Source organism: Ornithorhynchus anatinus, chromosome 10 (assembly GCF_004115215.2).
Source record: "Ornithorhynchus anatinus isolate Pmale09 chromosome 10, mOrnAna1.pri.v4, whole genome shotgun sequence".
Classification (NCBI taxonomy): domain Eukaryota; kingdom Metazoa; phylum Chordata; class Mammalia; order Monotremata; family Ornithorhynchidae; genus Ornithorhynchus; species Ornithorhynchus anatinus.
Genome location: NC_041737.1, coordinates 31,470,575 through 31,497,842, shown reverse-complemented (window position 1 = coordinate 31,497,842; position 27,268 = coordinate 31,470,575). Strand labels below are relative to the sequence as shown.

Sequence of the window (27,268 nt, the reverse complement as noted above, 5' to 3'; positions counted from 1 at the left end):
GCAAACCACTTAACTTCTCTGTGCGTCAATTTCTTCAACTGTAAAAGCCCGCTGGGACGGGGGCTGTATCAGTCTGATTAACTTGTAACTACACCAACGCTTAAAACAGTGGCTGACACATAGAAAGTGCTGCACAAATACCATAAAACAAAACGACCATGACAAAAATTCCCTCATTTACAAAAGCAAATAATAATGATGTGCTTTAGAAATCATTTGGAAGGTACCCGGCAAATCTTTGAGCTACAAAACACAACCTTACCTTTTCTTCTTTAAAGCATTTCACGAGAATGAGTTTTTGAAAAATACTGAGTTTTATATTCCAGTCATCTATTTTCACATTATCTTCTGAACCACGTGGATAGTCTTCCCAATCCTCAGGGTTGATGTAAGTTTCAAATGATCCTGCAAAAGTGATTTCAAATAATTCTTATTATTACAATTATATTTTAAACTGTAAAGCATTCAGCGCAGTGACCCAACAAAGTGCTTCAGCCAGTTAGGCCCCTTAGAAAGAAATTAGCTCTTCAGAAGGGCTATCTTCGATTTTTTTTGAGGTCACGTCTCCTCCAAGGGGCCTGCCCTGATTAAGCCCTCTTTTCCCCAACTCCCTCTTCCTTCTGCTTCGTCTTTGTACTTGGATCTGAATCCTTTAAGCCCTTGCTTTTCACCTCATCCTCTGCCCCACAGCACAGATTAACAAATCCGTCATTTATTTATTTATATTAATGTCGGTCTCCCCCTTCGGACTGTAAGCTCATCGTGGTCGGGGAGCGTGCCTACCAACTGTATCGTGATGAACTCTTCTAAGCACTTAGTATAGTGTTATGTACACAGTCAGTGCTCAATAAATACCACTGATTGATTGATTTTTGTTGGAGGCAACGTGTGTGGGATATGGCAGGGGAAGGAAATGGGGTAAAGTCCGGACCATCCCGGAGGTTTGTCAATGGCAAATTAATTCCCTGATTGGGAGATGGAATTAAACAAAGAATCTTTCAGCTGTCATTTCCCTTCAAATGCAGGGAAAAAAGATCTGGTTCCACATGAATACATATAGTTTACATTTGAACCAGAGACAGCCTCAGGCTCTCAGTGAGGTGAGATTGAGAAGGTACAGACCAGTCTAGGTCATCTCACATCTGAATACCTCAGAGGAACCAGCGTAATTCTGAGGCCTCCTTGGGGAAGGTGGGGAGGAGGAGGGTCCCATTCTAAAGTTGTGATAGAACTGTGGCCTGAACCTCTGCAGATGGCTTTAAAGCTAAATGATCCCCCGGGATTCTAGGGTTCTGACCCTCTTGGGGTCCCCAGCCCCAAAAGGACACCTCTCCCAGGACATCCAGATGCCTAGGAGTTCCAGGGAGATCCCACCCAAACCTGATTCACAGGGAAAGAACCAGTGAGCTGGCGGTTTGTTGGCTTGTGAATGGCCTTGGGCTGGCCTATTTAGCTCACGGGCCTTAAGCCTGTTGATCAGATCTTGCCAGGTCAAACAACATCCAGGCAGGGTTCAGTCTAAGCCTGCACTCGTTACACTGCGCTCTGCTTGCTTTCGGTCAGGAATGCCAGTCCCTTCAAGTTAGCTCTAGGCCCTGTTTCGATGGTGTCTGAACTCGTGTCTGGGTCAGGCCAGGGTAAGCCAGACCACTTCAAACTAGGCTGGGCCACAGACCAGGTCAAATCAGGATGGGCCAGATGAGGCCGTGTGGGCCGGGCTGAAGAAATTGGGCTGAAAAATCCACCCTGGTTCCTTGGCCCTGAGCTGTAACGGTTCCAACATACCAGAGAAAGCAGATAGTATCATACCCTTCTAAACAATGAAGTCAGTAACTTACTGCAGTTCAAGGTATCAGAGACTTCAAGGTATCAGAGAAGGAGGTATCCATGAGGGAAGGCAGAGCAGAGGATGGCATGTCAGTATTAGTCATATTACCTAATTTGATAGAAATGGGAGCGAGCACTAGTGCTTGGGAAATTCCTTGAAAACATGGAAGCGTTTCTTCCAGATCACAGCACGAAAACCACAAGGCATTTGCAAGCCAGGGAACTTCAGGTTTAGGAGGACGTTCCTGTTATTAAGCAAAGATTAAGAGCAATTCACGTTAAACACAACTCTGCAATGGGAATCTACATTTTCTACACATGGAAAAGAGAAGGAGTGGGGAACTGGCGAAACAGGGAACCAGTTACATGACTGGCAGCTAAATCCTCCAGGGTGTAGGTGGTAGGCAGGCAGTTAAAAGCATACAGTTTGTGCATGTAGGCTTGGACCTCTGCACACACTCAGAGAGCTGCTCTGGCTAGCACTCCCCTGGAGAGGGTGATTTCCTAACCTCAGGCTCTTTTGGTAGCACCATTCATTTACTCATTAAATAGTATTTATTGAGTGCTTACTATGTGCAGAGCACTGTACTAAGCACTTGGAATGTACAAAAGCACCAGCCTGAGAAGACCCGGAGGACTCCTCAAACCTTGGAACAATGCACTGAGGACTGATAAAGACCTCTCTCAAAGTCCCGATGGACCATATTCTTGATTTTGGCTGCTTGATGCCTAGCTGGGTTCTGAGATTTCTCAGAACCACGTTCCAGAGGAGGGGGAAATTAAATATACATCTCTCTTCCCTACCCTTTGGGCTCCTCCTCCCATTCCTCTCTCATTCTGGGATATTCCACTGTTATTCTGTCGACAAGTATGCTCTCTCTGTTTCTTTCTCTCTGCCTCTCTTTTCCTTTCTTCCCCCCTTTCTCCATTCTAATTTTTCCAGACTTCCTACTAGGAAATGTATTCTGAGTCACCTGTGTTTCGATCCCTCATCCAACAACCTCAAATCAAAACAGAATAGCAATCTCTCCTCCAACATGAATTTAAGAATGTTTGTTGCCCAGATGCTGTGGATTTGCAAGGGCTTTTAGGCATCATCTAGCATTGTGCCCATTTTCCCTTTTTAATGTTATTTGTTAAGCACTTACTATATTTCAGGCACTGTATCTGATCAGGTTGGACACAGTCCCTGTCCCACATGGGGTTCACAGGCTTAATCTCCATTTTACAGATGAGGCACAAGAAGTTAAGCGACTTGCCCGAGGTCACACAGCAAACCAGTGGCAGAGGAGGGATTAGAACCCAGGTCCTTCTGACTCCCAGGCCGGTGCTCTATCCACTAAGCCATGCTGCTTCTCTCCCATCCAGAGAGAACACTTACATTTATCCTCCTGTCTTGGAGGGCTCTGACCTTTCAATCGTATTTATTTATTGAGCATTTACTGCGTGCAAAGAGCTATATCAAGTGCTTTGGATAGTACAATATAACAATAAACAGACCCATTCCCTGCCCAGAGTGAGCTTATGGCCTAGAGGGAGAGACAGACATTAATATAAATAAATCGGATCCCACCCTTCCAGGAAAATTGGAACAATCTAACTTCTCCCAGGAGTAGTAAACAGTAATAAATATATAATTAATTGAAAAAATCTTGTGGGATTGCGAACATTTCTGACAGCTATTGCTAGGTTCCTTGGGACTCCTCCAAATCCCCACCCTGCCGAGGAGACCCAGGAGACCTATTCTGGGCCCCTTCTGCTCAGACTCCTTAGAAGGCAGAGTAGTTCTTGAGTGTTCCTGAAGGCAGACCAGGAATATCAAAGAGACCAGACAAAAGAGCAGGCGTTCCCTTCCTCATATTTCTCTCTCCAACTGAATCCTCTAGGGGAACCTTAGAGTCACCTTGCTTAAACAGGGGTTCTCTGCGTAGGAGCGGCCTTGAGCTCCGAGCAGATCCCTGAGGACAGCTCCCGCGTCCGGCTCCAGATAAATCTCATACCAGATCCCCCTTGAGGGTCCCTAGATTTCTGCAGCTGCCTGTTACCCAGTGACTTTCGCTTGGACTGTGAAGGCATCAGATGGCCTGCCGTGGTTTTCCTGGGCTTAGGATTGTGGCCCCGGTCTGCTCTGCCCTGAGGATTCAGAATTTTTATCCTTTCCTTTCTTTGGTCTCTCCACTAGCACCAGCAAACTCAAACCCTTGCAAAGTGCGGCCAGAACCACATAGTGCTAAGAGGGCCACCCTCAGACAGGACAGCTTAGTACAGTGCCAAGTGCTTAGTACAGTGCTCAAGCGCTTAGTACAGCACTCTGCCCACAGTAGGTGCTTCATAAATACGATTGAATAAATGAAAGGATGACTGGATATGTGTCCAATTTGCCTTGAGTTCCAGTTTTCCTTTGGACATTTACACATTCCAGTTCTTCCCTATTTTTTAATGGTATTTTTTAAGTACTTTCTATGTACTGGGCACGATCCTAAGTGCTGGAGTAGATGCAAGCTAATCGGGTAGGACACAGTCCATGTTCCACATGGGGCTCACATTTATTCCCCACTTTACAGGGTGAGGTAATTGAGGTGCAAAGAAGTGAGGTGACTTGCCCAAGGTCACACAGCAAACACTTAGCATAGTGCTTTGCACACAGTAAGCATTCAATAAATACTATTGACTGAATGAATGAAGTGACAAAGTCGGAATTAGAACGCAGGTCCTTCGGACCCCCAGGCCCACTAGGCCACACTGCTTCATGTAGAATTGGAATACGGCACAGTCGAAGGCAGAGTTAAGTGGAGATGGGGCATACATAGCTAGGGTAGCATGGCTTTTCTCCATCATAAGTGTAGAGGACATATTGCATTTTTGAACAACTTTTAAAATCTAAAACTGTATACTGTGTTCTCTTACCCCACTTGGCTACCCAAAGTTCTTAAAAGAACCCTTAGGATTTAGCCCGAAAACTTATTCTTATATTTATAACCCTTAGCGCATGCGGTGGGTACCTTATCTAAGCCTGCAGCACCCCGGAGAAAGAAATTCCATTCTTTTTCTGTTAGTTCTTCTTTTTGACGCATGATTTCAACACATAGCATAAAACTGTAGATAAGCTTGTGCTGTTCAAAAAGTCCTCGAGAAACGTTGACATAAGCAGTTAAGAGGGTCTGATCAAGCAGAATGCCCAAACGCTGTTGCAGATCACTATTCTTTTCAGAAGTTTCAATTGTTGTATTGAATAACTGTAGAAAAAGAACACACATTCTAATTTCCATTTAGGAGCCAAACTTTAGCTTCCTTGGAGAATCGGAACTTAAATGACCCATAATATGGTTCAGAAGGTTAAACCAAACTGGGACGTAAGGAGTGAATTTCTCTCCCTTCTCTACTTTGCATTTTTGGGGAAATTTACAAGTCTTCCTTGTCTATCTTGCCTCCAACCTCTCGCTCACATCCTCCCTCTGGCTTGGAGCTCCTTCCCCCTTCATATCCCACAGGCCACCACTCTTCTAACCTTCAAACCCCTTCTAAAATCACTTCTACACAGTAAATGCTGAAGAAATGCAATTGATGACTAAATTCTCATTTCCCCTACTCTCTCTCCCTTCTCCAATCGACTGTGCACTTGGTTCTGTACCCTTTAACAACTTGACGGTCACCCCACCCTCAGCTCCGCAGCATTTAACATTCCTATCTTTCAATTATACATTATAAATTATGTATTTATATTAGTGTCCGTCTCCTCCTTTTGACTGGAAGCTCATTATGGGCAGGGAGCATGTTTGCTAATTCTGTTGTATTCTACTCTTCCAAACAGTTAGTACAGTGCTCTGCACATAATAAGTGCTCAGCAATACTATTGTTTGATTGCTATTCTTACACTCTGCCACCTGTAATTTATTTTAATGCCCGTCTCTCTCTCTCTAGACTGTATGTTATTTGTGGGCAAGGATCATGTCTACCAACTCTTTTGCATTGTGCTCTCCCAAGTGTTTAGTACAGTGCTCTGCACACTGAGGGTGCTCAGTAAATATCACTGATTGATCGATTGAATATTTCAGACATAATGGATCACTGAGGAGTTGGTTGCTTCTACTTTCAGAGTGGCCAGTTTACAGCCAATAATTTCATTTTATCCCTGGTGGAGATAGGCCTCCCTTTTAATAATCTGAACAATAATAATTATAGTATTTGTTAAGCACTTACTATGTGTCAGGCATTGTACTAAGCACTGGGATGGATACAAGCAAATCGGGCTGGACACAGTTGGACACAGTTCCTGTCCCCCGTGGGGCTCAAAGTCTCAATCCCCATTTTACAGATGAGGTATTGGAGGCCCATAAAAGTGAAGTACTCGCCCAAGATCACACAGCAGACAAGTAGTGGAGCCAGAAAGAGAACCCATGACCTTATGACTCCCAGGCCCGTGCTCTATCTGCTCTGTCATGCTGCTTCTCACAAAGTGAAAGGCCAAAATGATGTCCAACAGCCATAGACGAATGTACTACCAAATTTTATTTTCTCTTTCTACATTATTATTAATGTACTACCAAGTTTTATTTTCTCTATTTATACATATCCATCAATCCATCTATAAGTCAATAAATCCGGGGATGGAGGTACATGAAACTTATTAACCTAACCCTCACCCTTACCCTAATATATCTTTTTCCTATCCTCAGCACATATATATGTGTGTAAGCTCTTTGTGGGCAGGGAATGTGTGTATCAACTAACTCTGTTTTACTGTACTCTCCCAAGCAATTAGAACAGTGCTCTGCATACAGTAAGCACAAAATAAATACGATTGGTTGATGTATTTTTCATGATTTGTACATTTATTATGTATATATTCAATTATTTCATTCAGCTGTTTCATCCTGGTCTATTTGTATGCTTCCCTGTTATCTCCTTACTCTGCTGAGTCACCTTATAATAGAAGTGGGAGAATCCCAGTATCACTGGCTTTGATATGTTAAAGTCTGTTGGGTGTATTCTTGTGATAAAATACATTGGTCATCTCTGGCACTCTATTGTAAGAATAAATTTAACCGCTGCTGGGAGAAGCAGCGTGGCTCAGTGGAAAGAGCACGGGCTTTGGAGTCAGGGCTCATGAGTTCAAATTCCAGCTCTGCCACTTGTCGGCTGTGTGACTGTGGGCAAGTCACTTAACTTCTCTGTGCCTCAGTTCCCTCATCTGTAAAATGGGGATTAAGACTGTGAGCCCCACGTGGGACAACCTGATTCCCCTATGTCTACCCCAGCGCTTAGAACAGTGCTCGGCACATAGTAAGCGCTTAACAAATACCAACATTATTATTATTATTATTATTAAAACTTATCTCTGGTGAATATATTTTGTGTGGGAGGGGGAAAATTTCTTCGAAAAAATGTCCAACGAGCTCTGGATAAAAACTCCACAGCACTATTATGGCTCAATTCTTCAGGAGAGCTCAAACTAACAGTCTTTCTTAGTAGTAGTGTTGGTATTTCCTGGGCATGATATGATGTGCTAAAGGCTTGGGAAAGTACAAATGAAGATGAAGACATATTCTCTATCCACAGGGAGCTTACGATCTGTTAATAAGGAGGCAAACAATCAAAATATTCACCAAGCGGGGTGGGGGCGGTAAGAGAAATGCTGAGGAGAAGCATAAATCCCTAAATGCCAGGGGCAGCTGCTTGATTGACATGACAACAGGTTGTGGGAGTTGAGAACGCAATGCTTAATTCTGGACTCCATAATTTAAGAAGGAAAACTTGGAAAGGGTAGAACCCCCAAAGAGAATTGAGCTAAGAGAAAACCCACCTGCTTAAAATACTTCAAAGAATACTGATACATGGGATCGATGTCAGACAGGCTAGCAATTACAAAATACATAACGGATCCTTGAGTAGCAACAGGACGATACTTTTCTCGAGCTGTGTTTATCATCTGCTCAGTAGCCTCTGCTTCTTGCAGTCTTGATTTTATGGCCCCCGAAGTGATCTAAAATAAAGAAATAATATAGAGCAATAACATATTAGGAAGACTGTCAAGGAAGAGCAAAAGAGAAATGTTATTTGTCCTCCCTCTGAGGCTCAAGGCCTCCAAGGGAGAAGCAGTGTGTTCCAGTGGAAGGAGCATGGGCCTGAGTCAGAGGCCCTGGGTCACTTGTCTGCTGTGTGAACTTGAGCAAGTCACTTTACTTCTCTGTGCCTCAGTTCCCCCATCAGCAAATGGGGATTCAATACCTGTTCTCCCTCTACTCTAAACTATGAGCCCCACTGTTGGGCCTGATGATCCTGGTTCTACCCCTGTGCTTGGTACATAGTAAGGGCTTAACAAATGCCACAATTATTATTATTATGATTATTCGTTATTTAGTGCCCGAGCAGGCGGACACAGTTTCCTAGGTGTCTGCAATTCTGCCCTCCAGATGACCCCAGGTCCTGCAAGAATGGTATTTTCCTCCAGCTGCTACACATGCCCATTTGGCTGAGGGGATTTGTAAGCTTCCCACATAATAATGATAATGATAATAATACTAGTAGTTGTTGAGCACGTACTATGTGCCAGGCACTGTAGTAAGTGCTGGGGTGGATACGAGGAAATCAGGTTGGACACAGTCCCTGTCCCACATGGGGCTCACGGTCTCAATCCCCTTTTTACAGATGAGGTAATTGAGGTACAGAGAAGTTAAATGACTTGCCCAAGGTCACACAGCAGCCAAGTGGAAGAGCTGGGATCAGAATCCAGGTCCTCTGACTCCCAGACCCGTTCTCCTTCCACTGGAAGGTTAGTCATTAATTGAGAGCTTATTGTGTGCACAGCCTTATATTAAGCATTTGGGAGAATACAAAATAATAAGCAGATACATTCCCTGCCCACAGCGAGCTTACAGTCTAGAAGGGGAGACAGACATTAATGTAAATAAATGAATTACGTATAAAAACATAAGTGCTGTGGGGCTGGTCGGGGGATTAACAAAGGGAGCAAGTCAGGGTGTCACAGAAAGGAGTGGAAAGAAAAGGAAAAAGGGCTTAGTTTGGGAAGGTCTCTTGGAGGAGACGAGCTTTCAGGAAGGCTTTGAAGGCGGGAAGCGTAATTGTCTGTTGCTACGAAGAGGGAGGGTATCCCAGGCCAGAGGCAGGATGTGGGTGAGAGGTCTGCGGCGAGATAGACGAGATCGAAGTACACTGAGAAGGTTAGCATTAGAGGAGTGAAACGTGTGGGCTGGGTCGTAATAGGAAAGGATCTCTAGACTGTAAACTCGTCTTTAGACTGTAAACTTGCAGCAAACATGTCTACCAACTCTGTTGTACTATACGCTCCCTAGTGCTTAGTACAGTGCTCTGCACATGGTACGTAGAGAAGCAGCGTGGCTTAGTGGAAAGAGCACGGGCTTGGGAGTCGGAGGACGTGGGTTTTAATCCTGGCTCTGCCTCTTGTCTTCTGTGTGACCTGGGGGAAATCACTTCACTTCTCTGGGCCTCAGTTCCCTCATCTGTAAAATGGGGATGAAGACTGTGAGCCCCACATGGGACAACGTGATTACCTCATATCTACCCCAGCGCTTACAGCAGTGGTTGGCACGTAGTAAGTGCTTAACAAATACCATTGTTATTATTATTATTATTAAGCACGTAATAAATGCCATTGATTGATGGATGAGAACACCAGGCAGGGTGGCCTAATGGAAAGAGCACAAGACAGTGAGTTAGGAGACCCTCGGCCTACTGTGTGCTTGGGCAAGATACTTAATCTCAATGGAAGTCACTTTCTTCATCTTTACGAGAGGGGTGAGATAGGTGGTGACTCCTGTGTAAGGCAGGGGCTCTGTCAGATCTCATCACCTTGTATCTACCCCATAGTAAGTGCTTGATAAATGACATAATAATATAAATAATAATATAATGGTTTTGTTAAGCGCTTACTATGTGCCAGGCACTGTACTAAATACTAAGTTAGATACAAGATAATGGGAGAGGGCACAGACCCTGTCCCACATAGGGGTCACCGTCTTACTCCCCATTTATAGATGAGGAAACTGAGGCCTAGAGAAGTGAAGTGACTTGTCCAAGGTCACAGAGCAGACTAGTGGTAGAGCTGGGATTAGAACCCAGGTCCTCTGACTTCCATGCCCAAGCTTTTTCCACTAGGCCATGCTGCTTCTTATGAGAGGCAGAAAACCCCTGAGGTTTGCAAAATAATAATAGTAATAATGACTGTGGTATTCATTAAGGACTTACTATGTGCTAGGCACTGTTCTAAGTGCTGTGGTAGAAACAAGCAAATTGAGTTGGATACAGTCTACATGGCTAAATAGTCTTAATCCCCATTTTCCAGATGAAGTAACTGAGGCACAGAGAAGTGAAGTGACTTCCCCAAACTCACACAGCAGGCAAGTGACAGAGCTGGGATTAGAGCCCAGATCCTTCTGATTTCCAGGCCCGTGCTCTATGAACTAGGTCATGCTGCTTCATGCAAAAGCAGTGAGGTCGGGCAAAATATATAAAGATGCTTCTGTCCTGTAGGTGTCTTCTGTTGCAAGCTTAGAAACAGTTTAATAGTGCATGAAGTCAATCCACTGCTGTGTTTTTGAAGACAAAACACCCACTGAGGCCATCTGTTTGGTCTTGGGCACTCAGGCCCTTCGCCCCCATATAAATTCATAGCTAAAACCATGCTGTCGATAGCAAAATATAGTGGGTTTCACGTAGACACGGCTGCTCACAACAAGCTCCAATGTTTATGAGCTGGCTACCCCTTATTTAGAAGGAGGTTCAAGCACTACATTTAGAATTTTCCCAATAGCTCAACAACGTATATTGTGTTTTCATGAACATTGTAAATATTTCTCCTGCCTTGGATTCCTGGAGGGTGTTGATAAGCTCTTCATTGTCCAGAATGTTTCCCTCGGTGGTAAACAACATTTTTAGAATTTTGTCTTCAATAGATTTCAACTGATTTTTGTCAGTATTGATTCTCACAATGAGCTGAATTCTTTGCTCCTCTAGATCAGGCTTTTCAAGTCTCACAACATCACTAGAATACAAGTTTGAAAGATCAGGTCAATCCCTTGTATTTTGGTCATAGTTTCATAAGCAGAAGCATCTTGGCCTAATGTAAAGCGCTAAGGTCTGGAAGTCAGTGGACCTAATAATAATAATTATTGTGGTATTTGTTAAGTGATTACTCTGTGCCAAGCACTTTTCTAAGCACCGGGGTAGTTACAAGATAATCAGATTGTCCCACGTGGGGCTCCCAGTCTTAATCCCCTTTTACAGATGAAGTAACTGAGACACAGAGAAGTTAAGTGGCTTGCCGAGGTCACGTAGCTGACAAGTGGTGGAGCCGGGATTAGAACCCACACCCTCTGACTCCCAAGCCTGTGCTCTTTCCACTAAGCCATGCTACTGGGATCTAATCCGTGCTCTGCTACTTGCCTGCTGTGTGACCTTAGGCAAGTCATTCAACTTCTCTGGGCCCCAGTTCCCTCATCTGTAAAATGGGGATTCAATATCTGTTCTCCCCTCATCTTAGACTGTGAGCCCTCTGTGGGTCAGGGACTGTGTCCCACCCGATCATCTTGTCCCTACTGCAGTGCTCGGCACACAGCATGCACTTAATACCACTCTTATAGCTGTCCTGACTCATCTTCCTAAGTAAATCAGCACAAACCCACTTGACCCAAGCCAGGTGAGGTAATCATAAGGGTTCAGGAGTCTACAGCTATTAGGGCAAGTCAAGAGGGGACCGGGGAGGAGTTTGGAGTGGGGAAGGAGGAGGAGGAGGAAGAAGAGGGAGAGAAGGAAGAGCTGAGCACGAGGAGGCTCTCCACCAGCTTTCCCATTTAGTGGAGGATAAAAGAATAATAACATAGTTACTAATAATCATCTCGACTCCTCCCACTGCACCCGGCCCACAGGAAGAAACGTTGTCTGTTGAAACCCCCTAAGAACTCCTCTCCATGTTAAGGCGAATGTGTCTGCCAACTCTGATATATCGTACTCTCCCAGGTTCTTAGTACAGTGCTCTGTATGTAGTAAGTGCTCAATAAATATGATTAATTGATTGATTGATGATCAGGCAGTGGCAGGGCCATAGGTCCAGCACACATCTGACTGGATAACTCTATAACTCTACAACTCTATAACTCTATAACTATGACTCTATAACTCTACAGGTTGTGGGACAACCTGATTACCCTGTATCTCCCCCAGCGCTTAGAACAGTGCTCTGCACATAGTAAGCGCTTAACAAATACCAACATTATTATTATAAACTGAGTGTCGGCAGACGAGTCCTTCTTGGAAGCACTCCAGCCTCTGTTGGGTCCTGCTAGGGTGGCTCCTTACTTGCTTTATAAGTAACAATAGAACTGTCAACGAATTGTAAATAGAGGCCCACACGAGATGGTTCTCCAGCTGCTTACTGGTGAAAAGTTGGTGCATGGAGAAAAAGATAGAAGAGGCGAAAAATGACCCCAGACACAGGTCAGATCAATCAGCAAGAGGAAAGACTTTATATGATTGAATAAATAGCAGACAGGGTTATGATGACAGACACAAAATGTTGATCAAGGGAGGGAGTTTCTTTTTCTTTACTTTGCCTTAGGTTACTATACATAGTGGGCAGCGATTGTGTTTGTTCTAATGCTGTATTGTCCTCTCCCAAGTGCTTAGTACAGTGCTCTGCACACAGTCAGCACTCAATCAATACAAATGATTGGCAAGTACTAGAAGAAAAGTAGTTTTTTACCTTAATAATTGATCCTCCAGACCAGATCTGGTCACAGTAAAATTGATGATAGTCACTTTAATGCACACCTGAAAAACAGATAGGCAATGAAGAAACAGTACAGTATTGATTTCAATTAATAATCACATAATGAAAGTCTTAGTTGCTCACTTCATAATCAGAAACTACCTCATGGATGAGCTAAACTATTTCCAATTATATTCAATTTTATGTTCCCTGTGCTCTGCACACAGGAAAGCCCTCAATACATATGATTGAATGGATTAATTGAATGAATACTGAACAACCAAATTAACTTCCTCTTTGATAAATATGATAGTGTTTTCCATTTTACAAAACTACTGTAATGTATTTTTAATTCAGACATGTCCAAAGCATTAAATTTTTAAATTGGTTACACTGACAGCCTTTAAAGAGGAAGATGACGTTGGTTTCATGGAATCCTGGCAATGGTAGGTTAGATTACCAAAATATTAAGCTTAGAATCACTCAAAGCAGGAACTAAAGTCCCCTCCCCCGCAAAGAAAAAGTTAAAAAGTTTTATTCAGGCAGATCTCTGCGGGTGGCTGAATTCTCAAAGCCTAAATGCACGCAGAGAACAAGAATTCAAGTACATACAAGAAATTCTGGGAAAATTTCTATCCAAAATTACTCCAAACAGAAATGTGAAAAGTACCGACAAAATATTTAGTGGGCCACTCAAATTTTTATCTACAAAGTCCTTTAAAATTAATTCAGGATAAAGCTTAAATGTCTCCATAAAGAGGTTCTTGAGGAAGAGGATGGGAAGGGTCAGGCTGGGGCTGGGGAGAGAGGGGAGACAGTGTTAGGCTAGAGAGAGGACTGATGCTGAGTTTGGAAATCTGGGGATAGGGGAATACAGCGCCTGGAAAGGGCAAAATCCTGGCAAGTTCAATCAATCATATTTACTGAGTGCTTGTGGTGTGCAGAGCACTGTATTGAGCACTTAGGGGAGTACAAAAAAACAGAAATGGTAGTCACATTCCCTGCCCACACTGATCTTACGGGCTAGAGATCAGGCCAGGAATATCACAAGGAATGACACCCATGAGGGCCTGAAAGGGATGTGGAGATGGAAAGAAGATTGTGGTTAAAGAGGAGTAAGTCAGTGGAGAGGAACAGAAGGGAAATGAAATGACACCCGTGAGGGCCTGAAAGGGATGTGGAGTTGGAAACAAGATTGTGGTTAGAAAGGAATAAGTCAGTGGAGAGGAACAGAAGGGAAATGACAGGAAGGATGGGGAGCGAGACGATGGGCATTTGAAGACTGGAGAACATGCCACAGGAAGTTGTTTTCTGGCTGGCCCAGGCTTGGACAGTTAAAGACTAGAAATGCTCACGGCTAAATTCCACAGCAATCCAACAAATAAACCGCTCCCAAGACCGCCATTTAGGCTAGCATCTGAGAACATTGCACCGTACCTCAGGAAGATAGTGGGGATTTGGCATTTTAGTCGTCATATAGAACTTAAAGTTTCTGTCATAATCAATGTCAGAGTCTCCAAGGCGAATGAGGGTTCGTCCACCAGAAACAAACGTTTGCTTCAAAAGGACTGGCTCTAAAGCAGGATCCAAGCTTTCTTTAAGCTTTGACAAAGAAAAAACAAGATTTTAAATGTGTTTTTTCTCAAATGGATAATTAAAATTTCCAACAGACACAGCTCAGTAGCAGAGAAGTTGTTCAAACCATGCAATCTCTCTATCCTTCTATGTGCTCATAGCATGCCTGACCTTTTGGAACATGTCAATCACTGCCTGGGGGCATTTGGATTGATTCTTGGAATGGTTCTGCTTCTCAATGAAACCAAGGGTGTCCTGTTTTCCCCACTGATTCCAGACTTAGTGGGACCCTGCAGAGTAACACACACCCTGTCACAAACTCAGACACAGCATTAATCAATTAATTATATTTATTGAGCCCTTACTGTGTGCAGAGCACTGTACTAAGCGCTTAGCAGAGTACAAAATAACAGAGTTGGTAGACTCGTTCCCTGCCCACAGTAAGCTCTCAGTCTAGAGGAAGCCAATGGTGACAGTGGCTTATAATAGTGATTAGTCTTCATCAGCCCTGCAGATAATTTTTAAAAAACAATGTCTCGAAAAAACTTTCAGGATTGCAAAAGTCTTCACAGGCTCTTTTGATTCTTATGTCAATAGGTGAACAAAATACTAAATCGGCAGGGGTTGGGGAGCAGCGTGGCTCAGTGGAAAGAGCATGGGCTTGGGAGTCAGAGGTCACGGGTTCTAATCCCTGCTCCGCCGCTTGTCAGCTGTGTGACTTTACGCAAGTCACTTAACTTCTCTGTGCCTCAGCTACCTTATATGTAAAATGGGGATTAAAACTGTGACAACCTGATCACCTTGTATCCCCCCCAGAGCTTAACAAATGGCATCATTATTATTATTATTACTAATATTTGGAAGACAGGAATTAGATTCAAAATGACAAACACTGGAAAAATCATCCTACAAAAATAAGGTGACATTCAATGGGAGGATAAGGGTAAGAATAAAACAGATCCAAATTCAGGATGATTGAAGACTGGCTAGGTAAAAATACAACAAAAGAGAGAAGTGTGGATCATAGGTGATCAGAAACTAAATAAGGATCAGCAGTGAGTCAGTGGCTGTTTTAACAAAAGCCTCCATGGTACTGAGAATGACTGAAACCATCTGTCCACAATTCTCCACCCTCTCTTTTTTTTTTTTGTATTTGTTAAGTGGTTTTTATGTGCCAAGCATTGTACCACTGTACTAAGTACAGGGATAGATACAATTTAATCGAGTTGGACACGGACTATGTCCCACATGAGACTCACGGTTTTAATCCCCATTTTACAGATTAAATGACTGAGGCACAGAGAATTTAAGTGCCTTGCCCAAGGCGATCAAAACAAGACATCGACTTCTAAAGAGAACATTAACCGAATGGAGTAGTGGATAAGACCACAGACCTGGGAGTCAGAAGGTCATGGGTTCTAATGCCGACTCTGCCATTTCTCTGCTGTGTGACCTTGGGCAAGTTACCTCACTTCTCTGTGCCTCAGTTACTTCATCGATAAAAGGGGGATTGTGTCAAACCTGATTTGCTTGTATCGATCCCAGCGCTTAGTGTCTGATACATAGTAAGCTCTTAAGAAATACCATAATAATTAATAATTATTAATTACACAAGTGGTGGAGGAGGGATTAGAATCCAGGTCCTTCTTACTCCCAGGCCCATGCTCTATCTACTACGCCATGCTGTTAATGTTCTTCTTACAAGTCAGTGTCTTGTTTTGATCACCACAATACAAAAACCTTTCTAGTTGTATGGGATGTCTGAAAATTTGAGGGCAGTAACATTTTCAGACCGTAATATTTTATTATTCTAAATTAAGGATGTTTTGGGTAAAATTTGGGGGTGAAGCTACACCCACCTACCTTGTGGTACTGACTTGGAGTTATTTCTAAAAGAAGGCTGTGCTTAATCATATTTAATTTCTGATAAAATAAACTTTTTACCCAGACTGCCATTTAGAAGCAAACATTATATAGGCCTAGAGGCACAAATGGGTTTTTAAAAGGATGTGGAGAAACTAAGGAGCATCCAGAGAAAAATGACAAAACAATTAGAAGGATCGAAGGCCTTATGAGAAAAACTCAAAAGAAATTCAGAAAGACAGTGAAGGAATGATTTAACTGGCTTCAAGATTCTGAGGGTTGCTTTCTTAATGAGAATGCTGACTACTGGTTGTTGTTTGCCATGTTTTCCAGAGAGGATTGAACAAGTGGAAATGAATTTAAACTGCAAAAGGAGATGGTTAAGTTACAAAGGTTGGAGCAGGCAAAGCCACTGGGAGCCTAGGGTTTTTGGCAGCAATTCCAAACTATAAAATTGAAATGTGCTTGAGAACAAGTTGCTTGTCTACAATCCAAGGCCTCTAAAAACCTTTCATGGGTCAATGGCTGAGAAATTCCCTTTGTCCAGGACATGGTTTTTATTTCAGTAATATTTTTCGGGTATCTCATAAAAGAGTTATGGCACTATTTTTTCAAATACCTCTCCAGCTCTGTACCGCAAAACCCGAGGGAACAGTTGCATTGCATATTTAAAGTCACCCCCAGTACTGAGAGGCTCCTAATGCCTAAAAGACTTATATGTATTTTAAAGAAAAGTATGAACATTCTGCAGGTATGACTTGAAAGAAAGTCCTATGAGGCAAAGAAATAGGGAGCATACACTACGACCTTATTATATGGAAAATGAAAAACAAACCTCTTCCAGTAAGACAGGTAAGCCAAGTCTAATAGCATTTTCGAGAGTCCGGAGGAAGCCAGAATCAGTGAGCTTAATTATCTTTAAACCATTCTGTGTCTCTTTCATCCTGATCCAACGATTTGCCTGTATTAGAAAGTGCAAAAGAATGACTGAAGTTGGCTTCAGAGTAATCCGTATTAGTCCGATTCTCCCTTTCATTAGGAGAGGAAGTAGGAGGAGTGGGCTGGTGGGGTATCAATCAATCAATCAATCAATCAGTTGTATTTATTGAGGGCTTACTATGTGGAGGGCACTATATTAAACACTTGGGAGAACACAATACTACAGAATTGGCAGACACGGGGTGATGCAGAATAATTAGTTCCTCTCTGCAGCATCTCTGGGAATCTGGAGCCCTGGCTTCTAGTATGATCTGACAAGTAGGGAAATGCCTACTATATCACCTGTGGTGAAAGTTTCTGAGCAAGAAACACCTTGGACATCTGGCATAGTGGACAGGCTCCCCAGAAACCCTGAAAAATGGCTGAATGAAGTGAGCTCATTGTGGGCAGGAATGTGTCTGTTATACTGTACTCTCCACAGTGCCTAGTACAGTGCTTTGCACACAGTAAGCACTCAATAAATATGATTGAATGCATGAATGATGGTAGGTCGCTGAGATGGTGGGGCCTTCCAAGGCAACTGCCTGCTGGATTATGGTACACGGCACAGCTTCAATACTAGTGTTCCGGACCCTCTACCTATACAGGGTTCACGTATGTACAGTAAGAGTGCACTTTACAATGTGCTATACCCCTCTCCACTTCCCCATCATGCTTCGTGCCTTCCTTAGCAGGGGAACTGATTGGTAAGGGTGAGAGAGGGCACGTGACCCCTGCAAAACCACGATCACCATAATTAATTCCTTTGTGCAGGTCCTCCGTCCTGAAATCTCCAGACTGAGCCTACCGAACATCCTCGAGAGGCATAGGGAGTAATAGAATTAGGGAGGAGGCTCTTCTCCTTTCCAGACTTGCCAAGAGAACTGATTGCTTTCAACATCTTCAGCCAAATCTTTAGTAATAGCAATTTGATTAAAAGAAGTCATTTGATCTAAAGAAGTCATATTAGTACCCTTGACTAAAAATGGAAATTGCAGCCATGAAAAATGGGTGCAACGAAAAATAAGGTCCGAATGCAAACACATCATTTTAAACTAAAGAGTCAATCAATCTGTCAATCAATGGTTTCGACTGAGTGCTAATTCTGTGCAGAGCACCTTACTAAGCTCTTGGGAGAGTACAATATAAGAGAGCTGGTAGACACGTTCCCTGGCTACGACAAGCAAGCGGTCTAGAGGTAACAATAAGAAATAACGAAGACCCCTTCCATCTGCCAAGAGTTTGATTAGATCACCTTTACCTTAAGTACTCACCTGATCTTGGGGGTCAATCATTAGAGGCCACCGGCGCCCTCGGGTCACCAGAATACCATTTTCGGTGGACACGGTGTCACGTGGCAATCCATCGGTGTTCCACTGTCGAATTTCGTAAGGATCCCCAAGGATGTTTATGACACTAAAGTCAGGATTAATTGGAATCTCGAGATTCTGACATTGCTTGATCCAACAGTCTATCAACTGCAAGGGAGAGATTTCTCTTGAAAGGAACAATGGTAATTAGGCCTAGAATTCCCTGCAGATGATTTTGCAAAGGAAGATATAAAGGGAATGCCAAGGACCCATGGCAAGGCAATGGGATAGGGCACAGGAAGTCGAAGGAATGGCAGGTAAAATGATTGGTTCCTTGGGATCAGGGGACTGCCAATGTGGGAAAAATCTAGTACAGGATCTTTGCAAGGAAGAGGTGTCAATCTCGGCCCAGGGGATTCTGGCAATACGATCCTTAAACCTGGGCACTTTTAGGGGTAATGCTTTTATATTTTCCCTCTGATGAAAGCTGAATGAAAAAAACTCCGCATTCCTCTGCATTCCAAATAGAGCTGGCAAAGCAGCTTCTTACCTAATGTATCGCCACCACAAGGGTCACTCTAGATTGTCGGCTAAGGCTGGGATCAGCGACGCGGGGTGACTTGTAGGACACGGGCACCTTGAAACGCCCCCATAAGGGTTTCTGGGGGATCACTGAGGTCAGCAAGTTTTGAATGCCCCCTCTCTTCTGCTTATGGTGCAATGGAACAATAAAAACTCTGATTGGCCCCAGTAACAGATGGCAATCAGTTGCAGGTTCGGTGGGATGTTCCTGAGTTGGTGACCCCTAGAATGACCCCCAAATCCTTGTGGCCCCCATGTCAGGATCACTCAGAATAAGCAACCCTTAAACGGGCATCAAAGGGTGATTGTCTTGTTGATGACCTATGTTGAACCCAGGGTTGGAGTGTGACATTTTCATGGGGTCAAATGATTGGGGATGCTTCCAAGAAGAGGAGGAGGCATCCAAACTTTCCCCTCAGCCTCCATTTCTGGGGCATTTCAAGGCACCTGTGTCCTTGAAGAAAAAGCTGCAATTACAATCTAGAGTGACCTTGTGGTGGTAATATTTACCCTAGGGAAGAACCTGCTTTTACCAACCACATTTGGAGAGCCAATAGACAACCCAGAAATCAGGTGCATCATGCAAGAGCCCTTCCTCACACCCAGGGGAAGCCTAAGCCAGGATGGTTTGGGGCCTCCACTGGGAACTTTTATGGCTTGTTGCTGTATTATTACTCTTTTATTACTTCTTTATTGCCGTCACTCTATTATTATCATTGTCCTATTTTCAATATCTCTATATCACTACTTTCTATTTGCCAACCCTGAAAAATGAAAAAAACAACAATTTTGATTGATTATAAATCTTGAGAGAAAAAAAGTAACTCACCAATTGTCTATACTGTGCTGTGAAAGCACCATAATAGGCAACGCAGGCCGCTGCTATAAACACATTTCCAGTGATGTTCGCGATCTCATCTTCATAGTTTTGGATACTCTCATGCCAACGAACTTGCTCATCCCCCAAGGCGGCTGTAAGTTTTCCGGCACGGATGAGGCGTGCCTGTGTGAGTGCCATGGTCTTGGCTAAATGGTCATTAGAAAATTGGATAGTAATTATTATTATTCAAATAATAATAATATAGATTCAAATTTATTTCATCCTTTCTCTTATTTTTTTAAAAAATTTAATTGCACCTAGCAGGAAAGGCAGAATTTAAATAGCAATTTCTTTCAACCATTGCCAAAACCCCTCAAAATGGACCCTATTAAGTCAAATTGAATTTTAGGGAGACATCTTAACTATTTCAAATATCTAGAGTGCCATTTATCGATATTTAGGATCCATCTGTTAGAGCAAGACTAACACAAGTAGTTCATAACTGGATTGAATGAAAGCTGAGATCTGCCTGCAGATATTTATAACACCTATATAGTTATCCTTATCGGACACATAAATTACATAGACCCCTTTCCCCTCGCACATATCTATTTCTGCAAGGGTTTACTTACCGAGGTGCTCTTTCTCCGCTACACCTCTGTCATATTGGTCTTGCAAGGCTCGGATTTTCTCTTCAACTTGTTTTAATTTTGTTTGTTTGTCTCGAAGCGTAGCCATAGTAATATCAAGCTCAGCCTAGTAATGGAAGGAAAATGCTTAAAACTGTCCTCTAATGAAAGCAGGCACTCTTCAGCCTAATGAGTGAATAGATATCACTTGTTCTCTGCAATTCTATGAAATTCTCTTTATCCATACATTGGGGTTTTGCAGTCACTAGTTATTCCAGAGGATAATAATAATAATAATGATGATGATAATAATAAATTGTGGTATTTGTTAAGCATTTACTATGTGCCCAGCAGGTACTAAGCATGGGGTTATATACAAGATAATCAGGTCCCATAAGGGACTTACAGTCTAAGTATGAGGGAGGACAGATTTTGAATCCCCATTTTGCACGAGGGAACCGCGGCTCAGAGAAGTGGAGTGACTTTTCCATGGTCACACAGCAGGCAAGTGGTGGAGCCAGGATTAGAACTTAGGTCTTCTGATTCCCAGGCCTGTGCTCTATCCTCTAGGCTGTGGAGTGGTCTCCAGTGGAAAGACCAAACAATGCTCATCTGGCCTTGGATTCTTCCAGTTTCTAACACTGTCATACACTATTAGAAATTGATGAGGCTGTTGAGGATCAATCAGTTCATTCATTGGGATTTATTAATAATAATAATAATGTTGGTATTTGTTAAGCACTTACTATGTGCAGAGCACTGTTCTAAGCGCTGGGGTAAACACAGGGGAATCAGGTTGTCCCACGTGGGGCTCACAGTCTTAATCCCCATTTTACAGATGAGGGAACTGAGGCACAGAGAAGTTAAGTGACTTGCCCACAGTCACACAGCTGACAAGTGGCAGAGCTGGGATTCGAACTCATGAGCCCTGACTCCAAAGCTCGTGCTCTTTCCACTGAGCCACGCTGCTTCCCCGCTTACTGTGTACAGAGCACTGTACTAAGCACTTGGAAAGTACAATCTGGCAACAGATAACGACAGTCCCTACCTAAAAACGGGCTCACAGTCTAGAAGGGGGAGACAGACAACAAACAGCTGACAGGCAGTTGTATCACTTATACAAAATCAGTTGTATTTACTGAATCCTTACTGTGTGCAGAATATTGAAGTAAGCACTCAAGAAAGTGCAATATCACAGAGTTGGTAGACCTGTTCCCTGAGCAATCCTGTTTTTTGGAGGATGGCAAAATGGGTTATAGGCTTTGCCTAGGCATTGGAGAGTGATCCTGTTCCCTTTCATTCATAGGGGACAATGGGGACAATGGGAAATTGTTTTCTTAAATTCCTTATCCATTTTACAGAATGATGGTGAAATTAAGTTTTTATTGTGGCCTTCAGGTGCTTCAAAATCAATTCTCAACTGAATGTATGGATTTCCCTCCTTTGGGCATTTGATATTTAACCCACCCTCAGCTCCCCAGCATTTATTGACATAGCTCTAATTGATTGATATATATTAATGTCTGCCTCCCCTTCTAGACTACAAGCTCCTTGTGGGCAGGGAACATGCCTACCAGCTCTGTTACATTGTCCTCTCCCAAGTGCTTAGTACAATGCTCTGCACACAGTAAGCGCTCAATAAATACCAGATAGATTGTCTGATCTCTGATGTCCTTCCAGGAGATGCATCATAACCTATGTCCTAGTAAGGATATCTAGATGAACCTAGCCCAAGCATAGAATTTTACTGTGGCTTTTAAGAGTTAAAAGGAAGGATCTCACGTTGAAAAGAATCGCCTCACTATTTAATGATGCAAAAACACCATTATGTAAAAGAAATTACCTGTGCAGCGTTCAGTTTTTGTCTCTTCGGTTCGACTTCTTTGACCACTCGAGAATATAGATCCATAGCTCTTACCCACATACACATGGATTTACAAGCCTTGGACACTTTCTCCACTTTGTCAGGCACAAAATCGGGATTGTTTATATATTTCTGAAGCTTGGACAAAATTTGAGGCTTTATATTTTCTTTGTCATACTCTAAAAGTCTTTTGAGAAAGTTGGAATCCCCAAGTAGTTGTTTGGCTGTTGTCCAGTCAGGCCTACAAAAATAGAAGCAGTGACGATTGCAAAGAGTTTTTAAAAAAGCGAGACGTTGAAAGTGAAAGAAATTTAAATACTTGCAAACATTAAATTGCCTTTCAGACATCAGTCTTTTTATGCTGGGAGAGAACGAGGTTGCTTACACTTAAACTCACAGAGGCCAATGGGTTTGGGCACTTTCATTCATTCAGTCGTATTTATTGAGCATTTTCTGTGTGCAAAGCACTGTACTAAGAGCATGGGAGAGTGCAATATAAAACATGTCCATGTCTCCCCATCCTAAAAAAGAACCCTACCTTGACCCCACGGCTCCCTCCAGCTATTGCCCCATCTCCCTCCTATCATTCCTCTCCAAACCCCTTGAGCGAGTTGTCGACACCTGCTGTCTCAAATTCCTCTGCTTCAATTCTCTCTTTGACCTCCTCCAATCTGGCTTCTGTCCCTTTCACTCCACAGAAACTGCCCTCTCAAAGGTCACCGATGATCTCCTTCTTGCCAAAGCCAATGGCCTCTGCTCCTTCCTGATCCTCCTCCACTGCTCAACTGCCTTTGACACTGTGGACCACCCCCTTCTCCTGGAAAAGTTAACCAGCCTTGGCTTCACTGACTCTATCCTCTTCTGGTTCTCCTCTAATCTCTCTGGCCATTCATTCTCAGGCTCCTCCTTTGCATCCCACCCTCTCCTTAACTGTGGGTCCCTCAAGGTTCAGTTCCGGGCCCCCTTCTAGTCTCCATCGACACCCACTCCCTTGGAGAACTCATTCACTCCCATGGCTTCAACTACTACCTGTATGCGGATAATACTCAAATCTACATTTCCACCCCGATCTCTCTCCCTTCCTCCAGTCTCACATTTCCTTCTGCCTTCAAGACGTTTCTACTTGGATTTTCGGCTGACACCTCAAACTTAACATGTCCAAAACAGAACTCTTTATCTTCCCACCCGAAGCCTGTCCTCCCTCTGACTTTCCCATCACTGTAGGGGGCACCACCATGCTTTCTGTCTTACAAGCCCTTAACCTTGGCATTATCCTTGACTCCTCTCTCTCTCATTCAGCCCACATATTGAATCCGTCACTAAATCCTGTTGGTCCCACCTTCACTTAAATAGCTAAAATCCACCCTTTCCTCTCCAATCAAACTGCTATGTTTATACAATCACTCATCCTATCCTGCCTGGCTTACTCCATCAGCCTCTTCATTGACCTCTCAGTCTCCCATCTCTCCCCACTCCAGTCCATACTTCATTCTGCTGCCCAGATCATTTTCTACAGAAACATTCAGGATATGTCACCACTTTTCAAAAAACTCCAGTGGTTGCCCATCCACCTCCACATCAAACAAAAGCTCCTCACCAGTGGCTTTAAAGCACTCCACTGCCTTGCCCCCTCCTACCTCACCTCGCTACTCTCCTTCTATAACCCAGCCCACACACTTTGGTCCTCTAGTGCTAACCTTTTCACCGTGCATCTATCTCGCCTGTCTCGCCACCGACTCCTAGTCCTCATCCTGCCTCTGGTCCAGAATGCCCTCCCCGCTCTAATCAGACAGACCATTACTCTCCCCACCTTCAAAGCCTTACTGAAGGCACATCTCAACTAAGAGGCCTTCTTCCCAAACTAAACCCACTTTTCCTCACCTCCCACTCCCTTCTTTGTCACCCTGACTTGCTCCCTTCGCTCTTCCTCTCCCACCCTCCCCCTGCAACCCCAGCCAGCCCCACGGCACTTATTTACATATCTGTAATTTTATTTATTTGAATTGATGTCTGTCACTCTAGACTGTAAACCCATTGTGGGAAGGGAATGTTACTGCTTATTGTTGTATTGTACTCTCCCAAGCACTTAGTGTGCTCTGCACACAACAAGTGCTCAGTAAATACGATTGAAAAAAATGAATGATTGAAAAATAAGCAGACACAATGAGCTCACGGTCTCATGGGGTGGGAGATGAGAGTGTGAGATTGTACGCAAATTGAGGGCAGGGATCATGTCTCTGATATCTGCTGTACTCTCAAAAGCATTTAGTACAGAGATTTGCACCTAGTGGGTATTCAGTTAAGTATTTCCTGATAATAAACATTTACTGCATGCTTGCTGTGTGCAGAGCACTGTACTTAGTAATTGGGAGAGTACAGAGTTGGCAGATATGCTTCCTGGCCACATCGAGCTTCTGGTCTGGAGCGGAAAACAGACATTAGTATAAATAAATGAATTGCAGATTTGTACATAAGTGCTACGGGGCTGAGGGTGGGGGGAATATCAAGTGCTTAAAGGGTACAGATCCAAGTGCTCTCCCAGACTACTGGGTGCAGTGTTCTGCACACAGTTGACTCTGAATCCTTGGGGGCAGGGATCGTGTCTCCTGGCTGTATGTGCTCTCTCAGTTACTCAGTTGCAGTACTCTGCGCAGGGTCGACTCTGGAATCCTTGTGGGCAGGAATAATGTCTTGTAACTGTTGAATCTACCCCAGTGCTTAGAACAGTGCTTGATACCTAGTAGCACATAACGAACACCATACTAATAATAATTCCACAGGCAGGTGCAGTACATGACTGATCAATCAATCATATCTATCGATTGCTTATTATATGCAGACCACTGTACTAAGCATTTGGAAAAGTACATTATAACATTAAAAAAAGAGCTGGTAGACACACGCCCTGCACATGACAAGCTTACAGTCTGGAGGGACTGATGTGGGCAGGGAATGTGTCTGTTTGTTGTTGTTCTTTCACAAGTGCTTAGTACAGTGCTTTGCAGACAGTAAGCACTCAATAATTATGACTGAATGAATGACTGAACGAATGAATCCTTTGAGGACAGAATTGTTGGGTGTGGAGCGAAGACTTTCTTCCTTGGGTGGATGTTATTCTTATTATGATTAGCTTATCAGGTGTTTGCACTTAGCTTATCAGGTGTTTGCACTCTTGCAATGAGTTTGCCTAGATCTTTGTTTTAAGAGTTCATTATTTTCATTGTGGTTCATCACTGCCTGGGAGTATGTTTCTACAATGGTGGCAAAACACTTTAATTTCAAGGGCTGGCATAATGTCATCAGACAGCCACTTCCATCTCTGGGCAGATTTGGAAGGTGGGCATGATATTAGCCCCCCATTTAAAAAGTGCTCAGTACACTACTTTGCACCCAGTAAGCGCTCAATAAATACGACTGAATGAATTAGTCTGATGGCCCAATCTCCGAGTATCCCCGAGTATCGCCTTTCTGAGATGGCCCACCAAGAGGCCTTCACCGACTAAGCCCTCATTTCCTCTTCTCCCATACCCTTGTGCATCACCCTGGTATTGGATTTGTACCCTTTATTCACCCCTCCCTCAGCCCCAAAGCACTTAGGTACATATTTATGATTTATTTATATTAATACCTGACTCTCCTTCTAGACTGCAGGCTGGGACAGTCTAGACTGAGGGCAGGGAACGTCTTCCAACTCTGCTATATTTTACTCTCTCAAGTGTGCTTCGTACAGTGCTCTGCACACAGTAAGTGTTCAATAAATACCATTGATGAATTGACTGATTGATTTGGGTGATCCTAAAAAGGGCTGAATAGCCAACATTCAGGGTGCTCAGGAGCAGGGCTGTTGACTGTTTTAGATGGCCGAGCACCCAATACCCGAACACTCTACATGTGGAACTCTTCTTTGGTACAGAGTATCCCACCACCAGAAGGACCTGCACTTGAGTTGCACCAGGTCAGTTGCACTGCACCAGATCCTCTGATTCCCAGACCCCTGCTCTTTCCACTAGGCCACACATTTCACTAAACAGCCCATTTCAGTAGAGAGAAAGATTTGGGGATGAGAATGAAATATAAATTGGGGCAAAGAACGAGAAAAAATGACATCGGTCTAAGATACTCTAGAAATAATCCTGAATTGCTCACTTGGCATTGAGAAGAATGGAGATAGCTTCCATTACGGTCATGACCAGATCTGGAGGCTTGGTAAAAACCCTGATTTCGGATATATCTGCCTTGTCTAAAGAGTCGAGTGCTTTATTGGCAGCTTCAAGAGCTGGCAGAGCTTCATCCAGGTCCCTTTGAGCATCATCAGCCATTGCTTGGGTCTCTTCAGCCTTCACTTTGGCAACTGCTTCATCTTCTTGAACAACACGGCGGACCTGAAAAATGGAGTGTGGCAGAGCAATGTAATGGATAAAAATGAGTCCCTAGGACTCAGAGCATTCCTTAGCATTAAAAATCTGGAGTCTTTCGGTTCTACTTGGTTGCTTTGGGGCACGGAAATATTCGACAACTCCTCTGGTTCCACATGGCACCATGGGTATCCAGAATCACAGAATGGAATCATATGGAAACCCATTCAAACCCGAAGTCCCAGAGTCTTTCTCCGAGGGAATTCCTGTCTCCTTCACCTGGATTGCTATAAAGCGATTGGGAAGCTGCAAGGCCTAGTAGAAAGCACACGGGCTCGGGAATTTGGATGACCTGGGTTCTAATCTCAGCTCTGCCACTTGCCTGCTGTGGGACCTTGGGAAAGTCACTCCATTTCTCCAGGCCTCAATTTTCTCAACTGTAAAATGGGGATTCAATAACTGTTCTCCCTTCTACTTAGACTGTGAGCCCCACTTGAGACAGGGACCGTCAGGCCTTATTAACTTGTGTCTATCCCCAAATTTAGAATGGTGCTTAACCCATGGTAAGTGCTTAACTAATGTTATAAAAAAAACTGCATTCCCTTCTCAGGACCCAGTTCTTATGAGTGGTTGCTTTCAAATTTTTATCCGCTGTGACCATGCTGGTGCACTTTCTGAGAGTGTGCTTAATGATAATAATAATAATAATAATAATAGTGTT

At 43.4% G+C, this 27,268-nt stretch overlaps 1 protein-coding gene across 2 annotated transcripts in view; it reads right to left on the bottom strand.

The window, feature by feature from the left end:
- The window catches only part of DNAH6 (dynein axonemal heavy chain 6), a 204,081-nt gene that overhangs the window by 36,376 nt on the left and 140,437 nt on the right, over window positions 1–27,268 (bottom strand). For both annotated transcript variants that reach the window (XR_003762480.2, XM_029073942.2), the window contains exons 51-63: window positions 26,339–26,574; window positions 22,172–22,433; window positions 20,332–20,455; window positions 19,709–19,905; window positions 18,262–18,465; window positions 16,845–16,970; window positions 14,009–14,173; window positions 12,566–12,633; window positions 10,669–10,849; window positions 7,631–7,810; window positions 4,830–5,063; window positions 1,937–2,072; window positions 263–405 (exon numbers count right to left, since the gene is read on the bottom strand). Coding sequence is in view for 1 of the 2 variants with exons in the window: in XM_029073942.2 (XP_028929775.1) it covers window positions 263–405; window positions 1,937–2,072; window positions 4,830–5,063; window positions 7,631–7,810; window positions 10,669–10,849; window positions 12,566–12,633; window positions 14,009–14,173; window positions 16,845–16,970; window positions 18,262–18,465; window positions 19,709–19,905; window positions 20,332–20,455; window positions 22,172–22,433; window positions 26,339–26,574 (2,256 nt within the window). In the remaining variant the exon portion in view is untranslated. The remainder of the gene's footprint in view (window positions 1–262; window positions 406–1,936; window positions 2,073–4,829; window positions 5,064–7,630; window positions 7,811–10,668; window positions 10,850–12,565; window positions 12,634–14,008; window positions 14,174–16,844; window positions 16,971–18,261; window positions 18,466–19,708; window positions 19,906–20,331; window positions 20,456–22,171; window positions 22,434–26,338; window positions 26,575–27,268) is intronic.